General features: G+C 57.3%; 1 protein-coding gene across 1 annotated transcript in view; it reads right to left on the bottom strand.

The window, feature by feature from the left end:
- ELL (elongation factor for RNA polymerase II) overlaps positions 1-17,552 on the bottom strand; it is a 38,754-nt gene extending 21,202 nt beyond the window's left edge. The window contains exon 1 of the mRNA XM_023738747.1: positions 17,418-17,552. Within this exon, the coding sequence (XP_023594515.1) occupies positions 17,418-17,552 (135 nt within the window). The remainder of the gene's footprint in view (positions 1-17,417) is intronic.
- Positions 17,553-18,019: the final 467 nt, after the last annotated feature.

Here is an 18,019-nt window from a genome sequence, read left to right as displayed (position 1 = left end):
CACGATTAAGGGGTAAGGTCAAGGTCCAGGGAGGGCCCCCCAGGGGGCCCTTTGGGCACAGGCTCTCCTGATGGACTCCAGCAGCAAAAACTCTGCACGACCCTTCAGGGGCCAGGGAGCCAGGCAGGGCAGCCCTCGGAACCCAGGAGAGGTGGAGTTCCGGATGGGTCTCGTCAGCGACACCACATGCCTGCCCCACAAGGCACCCAAGCCCCCACACCTGCACACCCCAGCTCTTCGAGGAGGACCAGACGATGGCTGGGTGTCCCTGACTCAGTCATCGTTGCTCGGGGACTGGGGACTCCCCTCACCCAGGGCGGGGAAAAGGGAAGCACCTCAGGGCCAAGTGGCCCAGGGGGAGGAAGTCGCAAGCCCCACTGGAAAGCCCTGGCCATCGGCCGCCTGGCAGCTCTCTTGCCCTTTCCAGTAAAGCCCACGCAATTGAGAAACGCCTTTCTGGAACCCTACGCAGGGCTCCCTGGCACACATCCTGCAGGGCGCGAGGCCGTGGAAAGTTCAGACAGGCCCTCCGTGAACCATAGGGAGGAGAGAGGCAGCCCAGGACAGACACATGGAACCCAAGGCCCCTCCTGGGATGGACGCAGAGACCCCAAGGCCCTGCCCAGGAGAGCCATGCGCACTCTGAGGCCCCAGCCAGGATAAACGCATGGATCCCGAGGCCGCGCCTGGGACAGGGGTGGAGGCCTTCCGGCAGCATGTCCAACACCGGTCGGGCAGGCAGAGAGGCACGCTGGGAGCTGAAAGAAAACTCACTGTGAGGAAAGGCGAGGCTCAGGAAAACACAAAATAGCCTGAGACCCGGCCCAGGCACCCACACACGCTGTCTGCTCCGCTCATTGGCAGAATCCCCTCAGTGGCTGGAGTCTGCAGCCTACGCCCACCTGTCAGCATTTCCCCCTTTGCCCCCACCCCCCCACCTCTGGTCTGTGTTCTGTCCCCGTGGTTTGCCTTTTCCAGGAAGTCATTTCAATGGAATCATGTTATATTCATTTCCTGTGGCTGCTGTGACAAATCACTACACACTAAAAACCAAACCAAACTCGTTGCCGTCCAACTCATAGCCACCCTATAGGACAGAAGACCTGCCCCACAGAGTTTCCAAAGAGTGGCTGGTGGATTCAAAGTGTTGACCTTTTGGTTAGCCGTAGCTCACTGTAGCTCTTAGCCACTGCGCCACCACGGCTCCACATACTAGGTGCTTCTAAACAGCAGAAACTTATCCTCTCCCGGTCTGAATACAGGGTGCCTGCAGGGCCATGCTTCCCCCAGAGGCTCTGTGGGAGGATCTTTCCTCGTCTCTTCTAACCTTGTAGTTAGCAGCCAATCACAAACTGCTTTCGGAACCCAGGCTGTCTGGACACGGCCATCTGTCCATCAAGAGCTGATGGGAGGATGATGGGTTGTATCCAGCTTGGGGCACTAATGAACAGAGCTACTGGAAACATCCACACCCAGGCTGTTGTGTGAACATACGCTGTCATGTTGTTTGGGTAAATACTCAGTAGTGGGACTGCTGGATCATGGGACAATCGGGTGTTTGACTTGATAAGATCGTGATGGTTGTGCAGGACGGGGCAGCATTGGGTAACCATGAGTCGGAGCCGACTCAACAGCAACTAACAAAAACAACTTAATAAGAAACTGCCAGAATGTACTGAGAGCGGCTTCACACGAGGGCTCCAGCCACTCCCCACCCTCACCGACCAGCACTTGGCTCTGTCCATTTTTCCATCTCAGCCTTCCAAATGAGACAGGTTGCATCTCACTGTGGTTCCAGCGTGTGGGTCCCTGAGGACTGAGGGTATGGAGCATCTTTTCACAGCAAATTTACTATTACGTGTCTCTGGTGAGGTTGTGTGTTCAAATGTTACTCCCATTTCTAAAAACTGTATTGTTTTCTCATTGCTGAGTTTTGCCCATTCTTAATACATCCTGGATACAAGGCTGTTACCGGAAGAACTCTGCCAAGACTCTCTCCCAGCTGTGGCTGGTCTTTCACTCTCTGAACAGTGTCTTCGAAGAGCAGAAGTTCTTACCTTTGATGACATGGAATATCTCAATTTGTTCTTTATAGATCTTGCCTTTGGTATCACAGCTACACCTTCTTTTTTTAATAAGTCTATTTTGTCACCATCCTTACCAACTTCTTCTCCCTCCTCCCCAAAACAGAAGCTCCGGAACCACCACCTAGGCCTCCAACTGCAGGTTCCCTCTGGACCTGATCATGGATGCACCCAGAACGCAGAGTTGCGTCATCATCCACATTGACCATCCTGCCCCCTGTGGGCAGGCTGGGGCGGCCCTGCTCCCCGCACACCCGGCCTTCAGCCTGTGCTCTCCCACGAGGTCTCTTCTGACTGGCCCGGCTGAGACTGCTTCCTTGCATGGCCCCATGCATCCCCATGTGTCCACTGACATGGAGGCCCCCCAAGGGCTGGATACCACACCAGCTGATGGACACTCAGACCAGACAGACACTGGACAAGCCAGAATGCAGAATGTGTTAGTGGGCAGGAAGTGCAGGAGGACCCAAGGGGCAGCCCTGAGTGGAGGGAGGGGCAAGCCTGAAAGGCTGGGAGAAGAGGGGGTCTGCACCAAGGGTGGACGGAGCCAGAGAGATGCAGCTCTAGCCAGGTGAGGAGACTCGGCCAGGCACACTAGCCCTGGGACCTTCCGGTGTCCCCTCCCTGGAAATAGTCCACCCCAAAGTTGGATGGGAGGGGGAGCCATGCTCCCTTTGCTAGAGCTGCCCCAGGGACCTGCACCCAGGAATGCCGTGTGGCCTCACAATAGTCATAGCTACCAGGCAGATGTGCAGGTCAGCCCTGAACCCCGGATGCCGTGTTCTCTTCCTAGGCCCCCCTGCGGAGACCCGGAGGCATTAAGTGAATCAGGGTCTCCAGGGCCTGTAGGTACACGGTGAGCACGTAGGGGGATATGGGTGCAGCACAGGGGGAGGGCAGTCATAGTGTGGGGGGGGGTGCGCAGTCATAGCACAGGGGTGCACAGAGGCCCGGACCTTCCACTTGGGGTGCTTGGGCCTCCTGAGGCCGGGCCCCCCCACCTCGTGACCATGCTGACCAGGCATGCACATACCAGGCCCCTCGACTGAGAGCAGCTGGGGAGGTGCCTTCCGCTGTTGCAGGACAAATGGACAGGGTCACTACCCATGACGGGAGGACAAGCCCCTCCAGGCACACATCTCCCACAGGGATCTGACCAGGAGGCCCCCCATCTTCCCGTCTTCCAGGAGGGCTCAGCCAGGCCGGAGTACAGGTCATGTTCCCTGCCGTCCACGTGCATCAGCCGTTGGTGTTGTGACACATGTGGAGAGAAGCCCTGCATGGCACGCTACACACAAAGCCAGCACAGTCCTGTGGGGCCCATGGAAACTTGGTGTCACCCGGCAGGCGTGGAGGCAGTGCATGCAGGGTGGTCTCGGGACACCCCATGTCTCGTGGGGCCACGGGCAGGGGTATCACTGGCAATCTCATCCAGCCGTATAGCAAACACAGTTTACCAAAGCTCAAGTTTTCACCTGGAAGCAGCAGGCTTACTGCATTCATTTCTGAGAAAACGTCTGGAGAGTCCAGAGTCTGAGCTGCATGGGTTCCTGCCAGCTGGTTGAGTAGGGACGGCGTCCCTACAAACCGTGGCCCACACATCTGTAGCCCCCACCTCCCCACATAAGCCCTCCTCAGAGAGGAGCAAGGTGTGATGTGATAAACAGTGTGGGGCTGGACTCAGAGCCTGCTCCATCAGGCCTCACAGAATGCAGGGGTTCCCAACTCACAAGTGGGACATAGTTTTCCTGAGGCAGAGTGATGCAGACCATAGGCCCTCAAAAGCAGCAAACAATATGATTTTCCTGTTTCCGAAAACTGCACAGTTCAGCGTGTGGATCGCACTTGAGAAGAGCGGAGCTGGTGGCTGGCTCCACAGGGGCCCGGCCCAGCCCCATCTCAGACCACAGTGTGTAGCAGATGAGGGATGTGCCCCATCACAGCTGGGGGTTTTACTCTGTGAGGATAGACCAGACGATTCTGCACATGCCAGCTAGGCCCACAAACATCACCCACAACCCAGTGGGGAGAGGGGGCACCACTGGGTGACTGTGTTCCAAATGACACCTCATGGGAACACGGGAACGCAGCAGTGGACAGAAAGACTGGAGAAGAGCCACAACATGTGAACAGTCACCAGCAGCACAAACAACAGGGGAAGATGTCCAATACCCTGAACCTGGGGCTTCCCAAACCCCACTCTCCTGAGAGGCCCAGGAGGAGCAGACCTGTGTCACCCAGGCTGCTGGGCCAAAGCGGGGACATGGAGATCACTATGGATGCAACGTTCCTGAGCATACCAGACAACTGTCTTCTGCTCCTGGGCCCACCTTGAGGAAGGTGCCTAGGCCCACAAGTACAGAATCGAAAAGCCCGCCAGGAGCACACCCACACATGCGGGGTCCGAATGCTAAGCGCCAGCGGGAAGGAGCCATCTGAGCAGGGGTCCAGAGGGCAGGTCAGGCAGACCTGGCAGACCCAAGTTCCAGGTGAGGGCATCCCTGATGCCAGTGCACTGTGCCCACACACTCTTCACCTGTAACTTCCTCGGTGGGAGCCCCCATCTGTACAGGGATCCTTCCATCCTTCAGGTTCCAGGAAAATGTCCCTTCTCCAGTACCTGTTTCTGGAAGGAACGACTCCAGCCAGGCATGAGATGGGCCAGGGGTGGCTGAGGGCCGAGTGGCTTGTCCCCACCAGGTGCCAGGAAGCGAGGCTGAGGAGACAGAGCTGGACCTGAGTGGGGCTCGTGGGGCTCCTATGAGTGGGCAGAACGATGCGACGGCACGCAGCCTGCTCCATTTGCTCTGTACAACCTGGTAACTCTCAGGTCACCACGATCTCTAGCACATCCTGAGTGACAACAATGACATGGCTCGCTTTTGTACATTTCTCTACACGTCCCACAGACTGCAGCCCCTTCCTGGTTCCACCTGATGCCACTGTGCAGAGCTGACGCTGTCACGTTTGCCCTCCATCGGGCAGAAGGGGAAGTAGCCACAAGGCCACATCCAACAGGGCCCTCACATCCTCAGGCCAGGGGCCTGTCCCAGAGCAGGGACGCTGGCCAGTCATCACTTAGCACCGCAGACTACGGCACAGGGCCTCCCAGCTCATCGGCTGTGAGCCATGGCAAAGCTCAGCCCAAACAGCAGAGCCAAGACATCGCTGCCCAAAGACCAGCCAGCAGGAAATGGAGGGTCGGAGAGATGGACAACTGAGGTGGCCTGTGTCTCCGTGACAATTCTTACACTGCTCAAAGTCTTCCCCATCATACGCAGGGACCAAAAGTAAACAGAAACGCCTTTCAGAGTCAGGAACGGGGTTCCCACGAGGGCTGCAGGAGCTGTGGGATTCCTGTAGGGGGCTAGAGGAGGCCTCAGGGAATCCTGGGTTGGGATGCAGCACGTTCCATGCATGTGCTGTGAGCAGGTTCATTAAGCACCAGGGAGCCCCTCACGGGAGAAGTCCCCCACAAAGAGCCACAGACACCTCCTCCCTCACCTGAATGTTTTCTCCCACTGATGCCAAGGGGGAACCGAGACCGCCACAGGGACAGGGACACATCACTCCCCTCCCCGGGTAACCCATTCACACGTGTCTGCCAAACATGAGGTCGTTCCCTGGGGACCAGAAGCAGCAGAAACACCACCATAGCACATCCCAAAGTCTCACGCCCAGACGTCCAGGGTGCATGGTCAGGGCGCTTGTGGGGGATGCTCCCCACCAGTTGTCTCACCAGATCCCATGTCTCAGACGGGCCACAGTGTGGAGCTGGGGACTCTAAGACATTGCAGTATACCTTAGACCCCTTCAGCAGATATGACACCTGAACTATGTCTGCCCACGGGGTGGGCCAGGCCACAGCAGCCACTGGGGAAGCCCGGGGTACACACCTCGGCCTCGTCTTGTACCCACTGGCTGTAGTTGTTGTTACTTGTCATTGAGTCGGCTCCAACTCATGAGGGCTCCATGCACAACATGATGAAACATTGCCCAGTCCTGCCTCATTTCACGATCACCAGAATGTCTGAGTCCATCATTGTGGCTACTGTGCCAATCCATCTCACTGAGGGTCACCCTTGCCCTCACTGGCCGTCTACTGAACCAAACATGATGTCCCCCTCCAGCAATTGATCCCTCCTGATGATGTGTCCAAAGCAAGCAAGTTGGACAATGTTTTGTTGTGACCCATAGGGTTCGCACTGGCTAATTTTTTAAAGTCAATTTCCAGGCCTTTCTACCACCCACTGGCTGTAGCTGGTCAATAAGCATTTGCACACAGCCTCAGGCACTTGAGGCCCCAAGTCATCCTTCAAGGAGGGACTCGAGGCAGCCCCTGCAGTCCCTGCCTCTCAGAGACCCCCACTTCCCTGGCCTGGGTGCCCTAAGGGTGGAGACCATGGGCCCAGCCCCACAAAGGGGCTGGTCAGAAGTATCCCAACAGCACTCTGGGAGCCCTGACCTGACCTAGGTTCAAAGGCCGAGGCACTAATGGAGAGGGGGCATCCTGAGGATGCACCTCCACAGCAGCCCAGCAAGGAAGGCAGGCCTTGGTCCAACCCCTGTGCTTCTAACCATGCACTGGTCAGGGAGACATCTCCAAAGAACCTTCCAGAACACCACAAACGACGAGCTCAGTAGCTGACAAGTGCTTGACCAGATTTAGGAACCTGAGACAAGGCTGTCACTCACTGTATAAAGGTGCAAACCATAGCAATGTGGAGGCCACCACCTCAGGTCCAGCCCAGCATCCACTCAGATCCTCGCCATCCCATCCATGACATGGTTCCTGCCTCCCTGGCAGTGGTGGTGCTGTCACATTGTCCCCCAGTGGCGGGGGGGTGCTACCAACACTGTCACATATAGGAAATTTCCAGGAAGCTGCTTCCTGTCCTGGCTGGACAGGGACCGCTGTGTCAGACCAAGGCGGTCAGGCAGGCAACTGTGCATGTCTGCAGGTGCGGACCCCGCCCTGCCCTGAGCACCCAGTGCGCCGGCGTGAGATGCCCCCTCAACCAGGGCTCCCTCTGTGGAGATCCCACTCTGACCACCAGGCCCACTGGGCACTCAGGGCTTTGGGGGCAGTGGCACACTGGTGATCAGGAGGCTGGGAGCCGTGCTGCGCTGGCCACCCTCACAGCACTTGTTCTCTCCACCTTGGCTGACCCACCACAAACACAGCCCCACAGCTCAGCGCTAGCCACTCTTGTCTTTGAATAACTCCTGCATCTTGGGGGTACGGGGCCTGCCATGCCTACTGCCAGGACCCTGCTGTGTCAGCCACTTCACGGACACAGCCCTGAGCCAATGGGCGGTCTGCCCAGAGGCCAGCCTGACCCCACCACGTGGCACCACCCACGTGGGTCATGTCTCTTCTGCGACAATGACAACGGGTCCCATACACTTGCTGGCGGGTGTCCTGCTTTGGTGGAGTTCCTAGACTTCCTGTGCTTTGACGGCCCCCACCTGGCTTCCTGCTTGCTCAACGGTCACACTGATTCTGGAAAGGGAGAGAATATCTACTAACAAGACAACGGCAGTCCGAGTGTGCAGACACAGGAACTGCACGCCAGCAGTGGGGCCTCTCGTGATACAACTCTCTTGAGGGTCTGGCCAGCAGACGGCACTGCCACCCTCACGGCCCCCTGGCCAGGCTAGCATACTCCACAGAGCAGACAGCAGGAGGCAGGAGACGCCAGCCACCTTGTCTCTGCACTGCTTATCTGTTGAGGCCACCATCCCCTGGCTGGTCACTGGTTCCCTGTCCATGTGCCCTGACAGGAAGCCTGCTCTTCAAGGACAGGGGCCTCCTCCATGGATGACACCAGCTCGAGGGCATGTGGGCCCACGGCCCAGAGGCACCCGCTCTACCGGCACTTTGGGGGCCTCTGCCCCCCGACATACCTGTGCTCAGTTCTCAATTCCAGAAGGTTCCCACAGGTGCCCATAGAAAGGTGGCCCTGAAATCAAGGCATTCAGTGCAGGGCGGGGGCAATGTGAGTTTGCACAGGACACAGACATGCTAGGCAGCCTCAAGGGCCAGTCCCAAGCGACACCCCCCCAGTTCAGGCTCGATTCCACCTGTACTGACCACGTGGCCACAAGTCAGCCATTGTCCAGGGCATCCTGATGGGGACACCAAGGGGCTGGATCAAAAGGAGCCCTGAGGTCTTGGCCCAGCCCTGACACATACAGTGCCTGGCTCACAAAGCACATGCAGAGAGCTGCCGGGTTCTTGGAGACACAGCGTCTAAAGATCACATGACCCTGTCCAATCTTCTAGACCAGGAGTCAGGTCACGTGACCCACTCCAGCCACCCTTCTAGACCATATGTCAGGTCACAGGGGTCAGCTCATGTGACCCACCCTGTCCATCCTTCTAGTCCGGGGTCAAGTCACATGATCACCTCAGTCCACTTCTTCTATACCCGGAGTCAGGTAAAGGACACAGTCTGGCCCACTCCTTTCAGACCAGGGGTCAGGTTACATGCTTTCTACAAAGAGCCAGATAGGAAATATTTTCAGCTTTGCAGTCCAGACTGTCTTTGTCACAACAACTGAACTGCCGTGGCAGTGAAACCGGCCCCAGATTACGTCAACAGGTGGTAGTGGCATTCTAATAAAACTTTATTTACAACAACGGGTGGCTGGCCAGATCACTCACCAGCCTGTTTCAGACCCTAAGGCTGATAGGCAGAGGACCACTCTGCTGGGATATCCGATCCTGCTCACTGACCTGCCAGGTGGGGGAGCCAGCAGGAGCCCGGGGTCAGGCTGGTGGCCTCAGCAGCGATCCCGGGCACAGTGTACAGGCCTCAGCTTCCTCATGGGCAAGTACAGTGGCCCCAGCAGCTCTGACACTGACCTGCACAGAGGGGCACAGTACGGGCTCCCAGCCAGAGTCTGGGGAAATGATTGCACAGTGGACACAGGCAGGGGCATACCCCAGTCTGGCACCACTATCCCGGAGATTAGCAAGGGGCTCCCTCACATTGTAAGTCCTCTGCTGGGACCATTCAGTGAGTCCCAGGTCACAGGTCACATTAGGAAGTGGAACTTCCCCTAAAAATTTGTCTTGAAAAAGGGGAACCACTTCACCTCCCTAGGATAGCTATTCTCAGGAAAATAAACAAAGCCAAGAGTTGGTGAGAACACGGAGAAATGGAAACTGGAACCTCATCCATGGCTGGTGGGAATGTGAAACGGTACAGCCACTGTGGAAGACTGTGGCGGTTCCTCAAAAAGTTAAACAGAACCCTCCTAGGCATATACCCAGAAAAACTGAAAGCAGGAACACAAATAGAAACCTGTACATCCATGTTCACTGCACTTCTCACAACAGCCAAAAGGTGGAAATAACCCAAGTGTCCACCAACATAATGTTGTCCATATATTAAAAAAAAAAAAAACCATTGCCGTCCAGTTGATTCCAATTCATAGTGGCCCTATAGGACAGAGTAGAACTGCCCCATACGGTTTCCAAGGAGCGACCTTTTGGTTAGCAGCCATGGCTCTTAACTACTACACCACCAGGGTTTCCCCATACATATAAGGAAGTACTATTTAACCACGAAAAGGAATGAAGTCCTGATACTCGCCACAACATGGATGAACCTTAAAATATTATGCTCAGGGAAATTAAGTCAGTGACAAAAGGCCACAAATATCTTGAATAGGCAAATGCATAAAGATCAAAGTTATTTAGTGGTTATCAGGAGCTGAGGGAGGGGGAAATGGGGAGTCATTGCTTAGGGGACACTGAGTTTCTGTCTGGGAGGATGAAAAATTTGGAAATGGATAGTGGTGGTGGATGCCCAACAGGGTGAATGTATGTAATTAACATCGCTGAATTATACACTTAAAAATGATTAAAATGGCAAATTCTGTGTTAATATATTTTATCACAGTAAAATTAAAATTTAAAAAAGCGGCAGGGAAAGAACCACAGGACCAGCTTATCCTCCTCAGGCAAGTGGGAAGAGATGAGGCCACCCTAGCCCTCTGGATCCCGGTCACCAACTCCCACCTGCCTGACCTGCACTCCCCTGAGACTTCGCCCTATCCTGCGGCCTCCCCATCTCAGGTCAGTCTATCTTGCACCGAGGAACGAGGAACGCAAAGGAAGCAGGGGGCCCGGGCACCTCGTGCCCCCAGCCAGAGCAAAGGACTTGCACAGGGGCAACACAGAAGACAGACAAACGCACACACAGATGGATACACATACACACAGAGAAAACAGACACACAAATACACTCACAGATACACAGACACACACACAGCCGCCGTCCCTCCTCTCCTTCCCATCCGGCAGGGCCCCCTAGCCCAGATGCACACTGGAGGGGCCACCTGCACCCTCACATCCCCAGTGGAGAGGGTCAGACTCTGAGGCTGCCCTCACTCCCGAGTCGGGGCCCAGACAAACAAACGCCCGACAGGGAGAGTGAGCTCAGCTGAGTGCCCTGCCCTATGCCACCTGCAGAGCGGCCCCTTATCCCAAGAGCCTGCATGCCCAGGGACTCATAACAGCCCCCAGACCCACCGTAGCCCCTCGAATCACAGCCAAGCTTCCCTCAGTGCGCTGGGCTTCCCGTGTGAAACCACTGAAGAAACTGGGGAAATCTGTTTCTTTATTAAAAAAAATAAACCTAACAGAGAACCCGGGAAGGGAACTTTAAATGCTGAGGGTGCGTTTCCTGAGGCGGTCTGCCAAACTGAAAGTAGCTGTGGGACAAGTTCAAAGTGGAACTGTGGTGAAAGGAGCTGGAGCCACTGATGGGCCAGGCAGAGGAGCTGAACCTCACACAGCGGGGACTTCGTCCAGGGAAACTGAGGCTGGGGCAAGGGCCTCTTCATGAAGATGCCTCTATGGAGCAGGTAGAGGGCACTTGGGGAGGCACCATGGGAGGGAAGGCTGCGGCCCTAAGGGCCGCACTTGTCCCTCATTCCCAAAGTCCCATCCAAGGCCATGGTAACTGCTGGGGACAGCCAGGATGACCACAAGGACCCCTGCCATGATGTTCCCTGTTTGGTAACAAGTACTGCTGCCTACTGTCCACCAACAGGAGCTCAGGGCAGATGTCCAGCCAGTCCTCAGCCCCCCATCCCCTGCTGTCCAGGGCTTATGCTGGAGCACCAGCTGCCCAAAACCTTCCACCAGCACACACGGGAAGCCTGGTGTGCATACGCCACCCAAGCAAACAACGTATCCAGTAGGGAGGGAAGGGCTCCTGGCCTCCAGGCTGGCCCCATCTGTGTAGACATGCCTTCAGAATGCACACGAGGACACTCACGTGAGTCTCCTGACAGCCTTGCTGCAGGGCCTGGGCCACAACACAGACACGTAACAGCTTCCTCCTTGCCCTCCACCACCATGACGATGATAATGATGACAAGGATGCACCCCACCACGGGCCCACAGGCAGGTCTCCAGTCAGCACAGTCCAGCACTGGCACACCTTCTTTCAGGCTGAGGTGCTCCTTGGCATGCTCCCTGCTGTCCCCATGTACAGCACGGCTCCATGCACACAGCCAGCATGTGATGCATGCCTGTCTCGTGGCCACAGTAAGAGAAGGCTGGAGACACTGTGTCCTCTGACAGCACCGGTGACTTCCCCAGCACCTCCACCTCTGTGCCCTGGCCCACCTTGCACTGCTCCTGTGCAGCTCCTCCCTCACCCCTGGAGCCTTGCCCACAGCCTTCCAGCCTCTGCACGAGCTCGCGGCTCTGGCACCTGCCGCCTCACACCTCACTTGCCAGCAACAGCTGCATGGCCGCCCACTGCCCACCTCAGGCCAGGGCCTAGGCCAGCCTCTGCCTATGCTCCCCGCACTTTCCCACTGCACCCTTCCTCAGTCCTACCTCAACCCCGGCTCAAGCAGCCCTGCAGAGCCCCAAGAGGGCAGCAAGCCGGCCTGCAGCAGATGCGGCTTCACCACACCCAGCACCCAGGACTAGGCCCAGTGCCTGCAGCACAAGGACGTTCCAGAACGGTGACCCATTGGGGTGAGCTCAGTGAGGAAGACGCAGTCATTGAAAAACGAAGGTGACAATAAGGGGGAAAAAAAGGGAAGAAGGCAAGTGCCACAACACGCTGAAACAAACAGGCCAACTGCCTGGAGGCCAGACGGAGGGGCAGAAGCGTCTGCGCAACCCTCCGGCGGCAATGGGAGCAGACAGCTCCTTCTCCAGACTCCATACTCCCTGTACCAAGCTCATGCTTCAGGAGTGAGGAGCAGATGCCCTCTGCACCTCCAGTTCCTTTCCATCATCACAGGTGGGTGTCTGTGCCTGTGTGACCCAGGAAGCTGTGTGTTTCCGTGATCAGTGTAACCCAGAGGAGCTGCACGTCCCCATGGCTGGTAGGGCCAGCGGCAGATATAATTAGCATAGGGTCCAGAGCGGCCACTCTGCTAGGAGGCGGGAGGTCCCGTGGACACCTTACTTGGTGAAACAGTGTCCCCTCAGAAGTGTTCATTTGGTGACTGGCTCTTTAGACAAAATGACAAAGTGAGGTTGGGGGGGGGCTGCACCCCTTTGGGCCCTGTGGGTGACTGAAGACATTACAAACACCCCTAGTCCTTCAAGACACAGACAGTGGAAGGAGAGGTGATAATTTAAGCCATAAAGGCATAAAGCAAGATAGGCCCATCAACAGGGAGACACAGAAGAAGCTGAACAAGGGCTGTAACCACCCCCAGGGCCCCTGTGGCCACATCCTGGAGCGGTGCCTGTTTTCCAGTTGGCTGGCTCCTCAGAGGTCCCCTGGCGATGTCACAATCCGATGTGATGTCAAACCGGCTCTGGGGTGAACTCTGGCCTTCCCGATGAGTCAGGGGGAGGGCTTCTGTGAGTGCCTGCTGTTTACACACAATTATGGCTGGCAGCAGCAGCAATGGCAGAAGCCCCAGGAGTCACAGGTCATGATGGCCAGGGTAGTGCCCAGTCTCTCATACCCCCATGTCCCCACTCCCATTTATTAAACCCCAGCCTCAGGGATGCTGGCCTCACCTAGCACCCAGGGGACTGTGCTGGGAGGAATTCACACCACCCAGAATCTACAGGGCCCACCTTGAAACACAGGTAAATCTGCCCTGAATGCCCGTCCCTGTCCCATCCCCTCCTATGTTGGGTCCACACCCCCTGCCCAGCCTGGAGCCACCACCCGGTGACTCTGCCTTCTCCCACTGTGGGGGAGGCACCATACTCCAGAGCTGACATGGGGACAAGAGAGAGTACCAGAGAGGAGGGGACATAGTAAGAATGCACTGGCACCCTCGGCCTCTGCTCGTCCACCACCTAACCATATCCTTTGCACACAGGCCCAGGGCACGAGGCCACACAAAACTCCGTTCCATGGTTGCATCCCCAGTGGCTCGAGTCCCCTCCCAGCCCCAAAATGAGACCTCGGCTCAGGCGCTCAGGTGGTCTGGGCAGGTAGCTGCCCCTCTAAGTCTTCACATCCCCAGAGCATACATAACAGCTTTCCCCACCAGGCCATCAGGAAGGTCACAGGTGCCCTCCGCAGGCTCCTAGGGGCCACATCCACACGGCAGGAGGGGCTGCAAGAGGCAGCCTTGCTCTGGCCAGGCCACCTGGGAGGGAGGGCTGTAGTCTACACTGTGGGAAAGGAATTAGCTAAATTAAGGATCCTTCTGCCAGTGCCCAGGTGATGTCCCTGAGCCACCCACCCATCAGCTGGCGAGCAGCCTTCACTGCCCACATGGCCACAGGGACGCTTGTGGGGCCTCCCACCTGCACCCCTGCCCACTCTGCCCGCCAAGCTCTGGGCTGCCCCCGTCCGGACCCTCTGCCCCCTTCCCAGTTCCACAACTATCACCTCATGGGAGGGGCCCCATAGCCCAGCCCCCATATGGCACCCAATTTCAGTTCCTTACTAACAAGGCCACTGGCAAGGTTTTCCTGCTGATGGACCTGCTGCCTGGACATGCCTGGTTCTTGCCTTACATACTCAGCCCATGTCTGTTAGACAAGGGCCCAGGCTCTTTGTGCCCCTACAGGCTCCATGCAAACTTCCATGCAGGGAAGAGCGCTGCCACTGGGGGATTACAGCAGGAGCTGTCTTTGGCCCAAGAGGGGCCAGGGCTGCACACACTCTAACAGGGCCCCACAACCCTGAGGGGAAGAAGGATTTAGAACTTAGGAAGGACCGGTCACTGGGACCCGCAAAGCCCTGAGGAAAAGGATCTGGAATCAGAGGGCTTGGGCACTGGGACCTTCAAAATCCTGAGAAAGATTCGGAATCAGAAGAGTCTGTCACTGGGACCCTCACAGCCCTGAGGGGAAGGATCCGGAACTCAGTGAGGGTCAGGCACTGGGATCATCACAGCCCTGAGGAGTAGGATCCAGAATCTGAGGGGGTCAGGCACTGGGACCCTCACAGCCCTGAGGCGAAGGATCTGGAATCAGAGTGGTCCGTTACTGGGACCCTCACAGCCCTGAGAGGAAGGATCTGGAATCAGAGAAATCAGTCACTGGGACCCTCACAGCTCTGAGGGGAAAGATCCAGAATCAGAAGGGTTGGGCACTGGGACCCTCACAGCCCTGAGAAGGATCCAGAATCAAACAGGTCGGGCATTCACCTAAAGCCTTACATAGGTAGAGCCAAAATCCAAACCTAGGTGGGTCTCCAAACCCCAGGCTCTGATGATCCTATCTGGGCCCTCGATGTTTCCTGAACAACGATGAGCTACTTCCCACCAAAGAGCTTATAATCTGGAGAGGAGAAGTCGCCTGTCAGCTGAGCTCTGCCAGAGATCCCACTCATGTAGAAGAGGCAGGTGCCCTGGGCAGGGCCACTTCCTACAACATGGTCAGGGGACACTGCGAGGGGGTGGCGTGATGTCATCCTGGAAGGATGGGTGACATCAGAACTTCCTCTCTTCTCTCCCGGAAGTCACCCCTCCACATAAGAAGGGAGATCCACCGCAGGAGTAGCTGCCTTGGAACTCACTGAGTATTTACATCAAAGAGGGGCCACCCAGAGTTAAAGACTGGGCAGTGAGCAGCTGGATGTGTGAGCACACCCTGACGTTCCAGCACGTTCTAGCTGGTCACCAGGTCTGCAGAGGGGCAGTTCTGACTCCAGACCCCTCTGAAGACAGAGATGGCAGGGCCTGTACCCAGGCTGCTCCAACAGCTCCCGGAGCCACAGAGAATGTTTCACAGAATGCTCCTTCCCTGTGCCCTGACACACCTGAGTTTATAAAAGCCTCGTTTCAGTTTAAAAAAACACAAAAATCCTCCCCACAAGTTCCTGCTGGCAAACCACGTAACCACAAGTCTCGAGGACAGAAGACTCTGGACGATGGCTGTTGACAGACTGTGTACACGTGAAGCTTTGTCAGGAGCCAATGAGAGTCTCTGATTACACAAACAAGTTCTCCAAGTCGCCTTCTGATCCCACCACCCAAAACCCCTGGGAGCTCATGCTGCCCTGATACATACTCCGCCCACCACACTGCCCAAGGAGGAAGAAGAAACCCAAAAATTGCTGAGTAGATTAAATTCCCTGTCAGCTTTGGAGAAAAACAAGAGTGTAGATCACCCAAAAATGTAAAACAGCCTGGAGCACTGGCCAGTAAGCACGCTGCTCCCAGGTCATGCTGGGAACAGCCTGGCTGTCTGCAATTAACTTCACCCTCACGGGAGGAAGACCCAGATCTGCATGGGATGTCACCCATACCCAAAATTAAAAATAGCAGCATGACAGGCAGGAGATAGATGCCAGGCTAGGCTTTCCGCAACCGGGGCAGGCGAGGGTTGTAACTCGGGCTGACCAAGTCCCACATCCGCCTTATTCATGTGACTCACTGGCTCTCCCCTAGCTGCTTCTAGGAAAGTCGCCTTCCTTCCCACAGATCACACCTGGATCGTCAAGTAAGACTACTTGTGGCACGAATTCCACCAGGTAGGAGGCTCTGGCTCAGGCCACCTCTTCACCTGTGGGGGCACCCCTGCCTCCTCTTGGGGGAACCTTTTGGACAAGGTAAGAACTGGCTTTTCCAAACCAAGCTAAGATCTTTGGTCAACAAAGGGGGAAACTGAGGCACCGCGCTGGGAAGGAAGTCACCCAGAGAAGAAGGAAGAAGTGCCTGGAAGCTTCAGCGCCCAGAGCGTGACAGGAACCAAAAGGGGAAGAAATTCCCAGCTTGGCTCATGGTGCCGAGTGAGTCCAGGGCAGGAAGAACGCCACATTCCTTCCTAGTTAGTCTCTCCTCTCACGCTCACGGCCTCCCACCCCCACCCCAAAGACACAAACACACGCAGGGAGCCAGGCCTCCCCAAGATTGGATGTCCCCCCACCCCGCCACCTTACCACTCTGAAGACCCCACTTTCCAAGTACATAGATAAAGCACTGAAAACCACTTCTTCCCAAGACCTGTCCATTGGACACCTGCAACTCAGGTCCCCGTGGGGAGGGAGGGCGCCATGACACACACAGAAACAGGAGCAGCAGGTTCTGACCAAGGCCCCAGATGTACCCCCGAGACCGACCTGGAGGACAGGACACAGTAGCCACCCCCTCCTCCCCAAAGATGGCAGAACCGAAACGCCTGAAACTTCCCCAGATGGGCCCAAATCAGCTCCTGAGAAGTTCAAGAGTCCGCGGCCACCAGATGCGGTGGCCAGAGCTTCCGCCCAGGTGCCCATAAGGCGGTGTCCCCCACTGGCGGTGAGCGACCCCCTCATGTGCTCGCAGAGAAATAGCAATTCCCCCCACACTCACACACCCCAAAGGTGTCAAGTCGGGCAGGGTGAACTGGAGGAGACGGGGTTTATGGACGAGCTGTCAGTTTCTCCCCAAACTCCCTTTCCTGAGAATTAAGAGCGACCCGGACTCTGGGGCCTCAATGACAGCCTTGAAGGCGGCACCCAGGGACAGACGCAGCCTCCCCGCCCACCCGCCCACCCGCCAACTCGCCAACTCTGCGATCCGAAGGGGAAAATCCCAAGGAGGCCCTCACAGGCGCCCCGAAGACGGGGACCCCCTACCCACCTGACCAGAGACCCAGACGGAAGAGCTGCCACCAGGAGGGCAAACAGTCACCCCACTACCCTTCCAGACACCCAGGCGGAAAAGCCCCGGCTCCCCTCTGCCAGGTGCACAGACTCGGCCCTGCCCAAGTGCCGGGAAAGCAAAGGAAGGACCCCCGGAAACCTCCGAATGCCCTTCGGCCGGGCGCGCGAGTCTGGGCTCCTTGCCTCCCCCCGGCGCCCAGGAAGGCCGCGCCGACCCCGCGCTCCCCGGCCCCGCGCCCCCAGGCCAGGCCCCGCGCCCCACACGCCCCGCCGCCGCGCCGCTGCTCACCTGGCTGGCGCGGTAGCTCTCGAAGGCCCTCAGGGCGCTGTCGGTGAGCTTCACGTGGAACACGGACACCCGGCTGCCGTCGCCCAGCCGTCCGCAAGACAGCCCGTAGCTCCGAGACTCCTTCAGCGCCGCCATCTTGCGACCATCGCTCCCCCGCCCCCCGTCCCGGGTCCGGCGCCGACGCGCGGCCACGCCCCGCCCGCCGCCCGCTGACGTGCTGCATTATTCATGAAACGCGGAGAGTCACGCCCCCTGCCCACCCACTGTCCCGTCCCGACGGGCTGCATATTCATGAAGTCACGGCTGACCCCGCCTTTCAAGTCCCTCGGCCCTGGGCCCGGACTCCGCCCAGATACGCGTACCCCCTCCAGACCACGCCTCTCTAGCAATTATTCATAACGCCGATCAGCCGGGGGGTGGGGGGCCCCACCCACCTGCCGCTGACGTAATGCATTATTTATGAGGTCCCTTCCGCCCTCCGTCATTGACTTCGGTTGGGCGTCGCGGGGAAGAGAGGAGGGGACGCGGCCTGCACTCCGCACGTGGGGGGCGGGGCCAGCGGCTGGCTCCGGTGAGTGGGCGTGGCTATGCAAACCTAGCGC

Source organism: Trichechus manatus, unplaced genomic scaffold, assembly GCF_000243295.1.
Source record: "Trichechus manatus latirostris isolate Lorelei unplaced genomic scaffold, TriManLat1.0 scaffold00122, whole genome shotgun sequence".
Lineage (NCBI taxonomy): Eukaryota > Metazoa > Chordata > Mammalia > Sirenia > Trichechidae > Trichechus > Trichechus manatus.
This window is presented reverse-complemented; position numbering and strand designations above follow the sequence as displayed.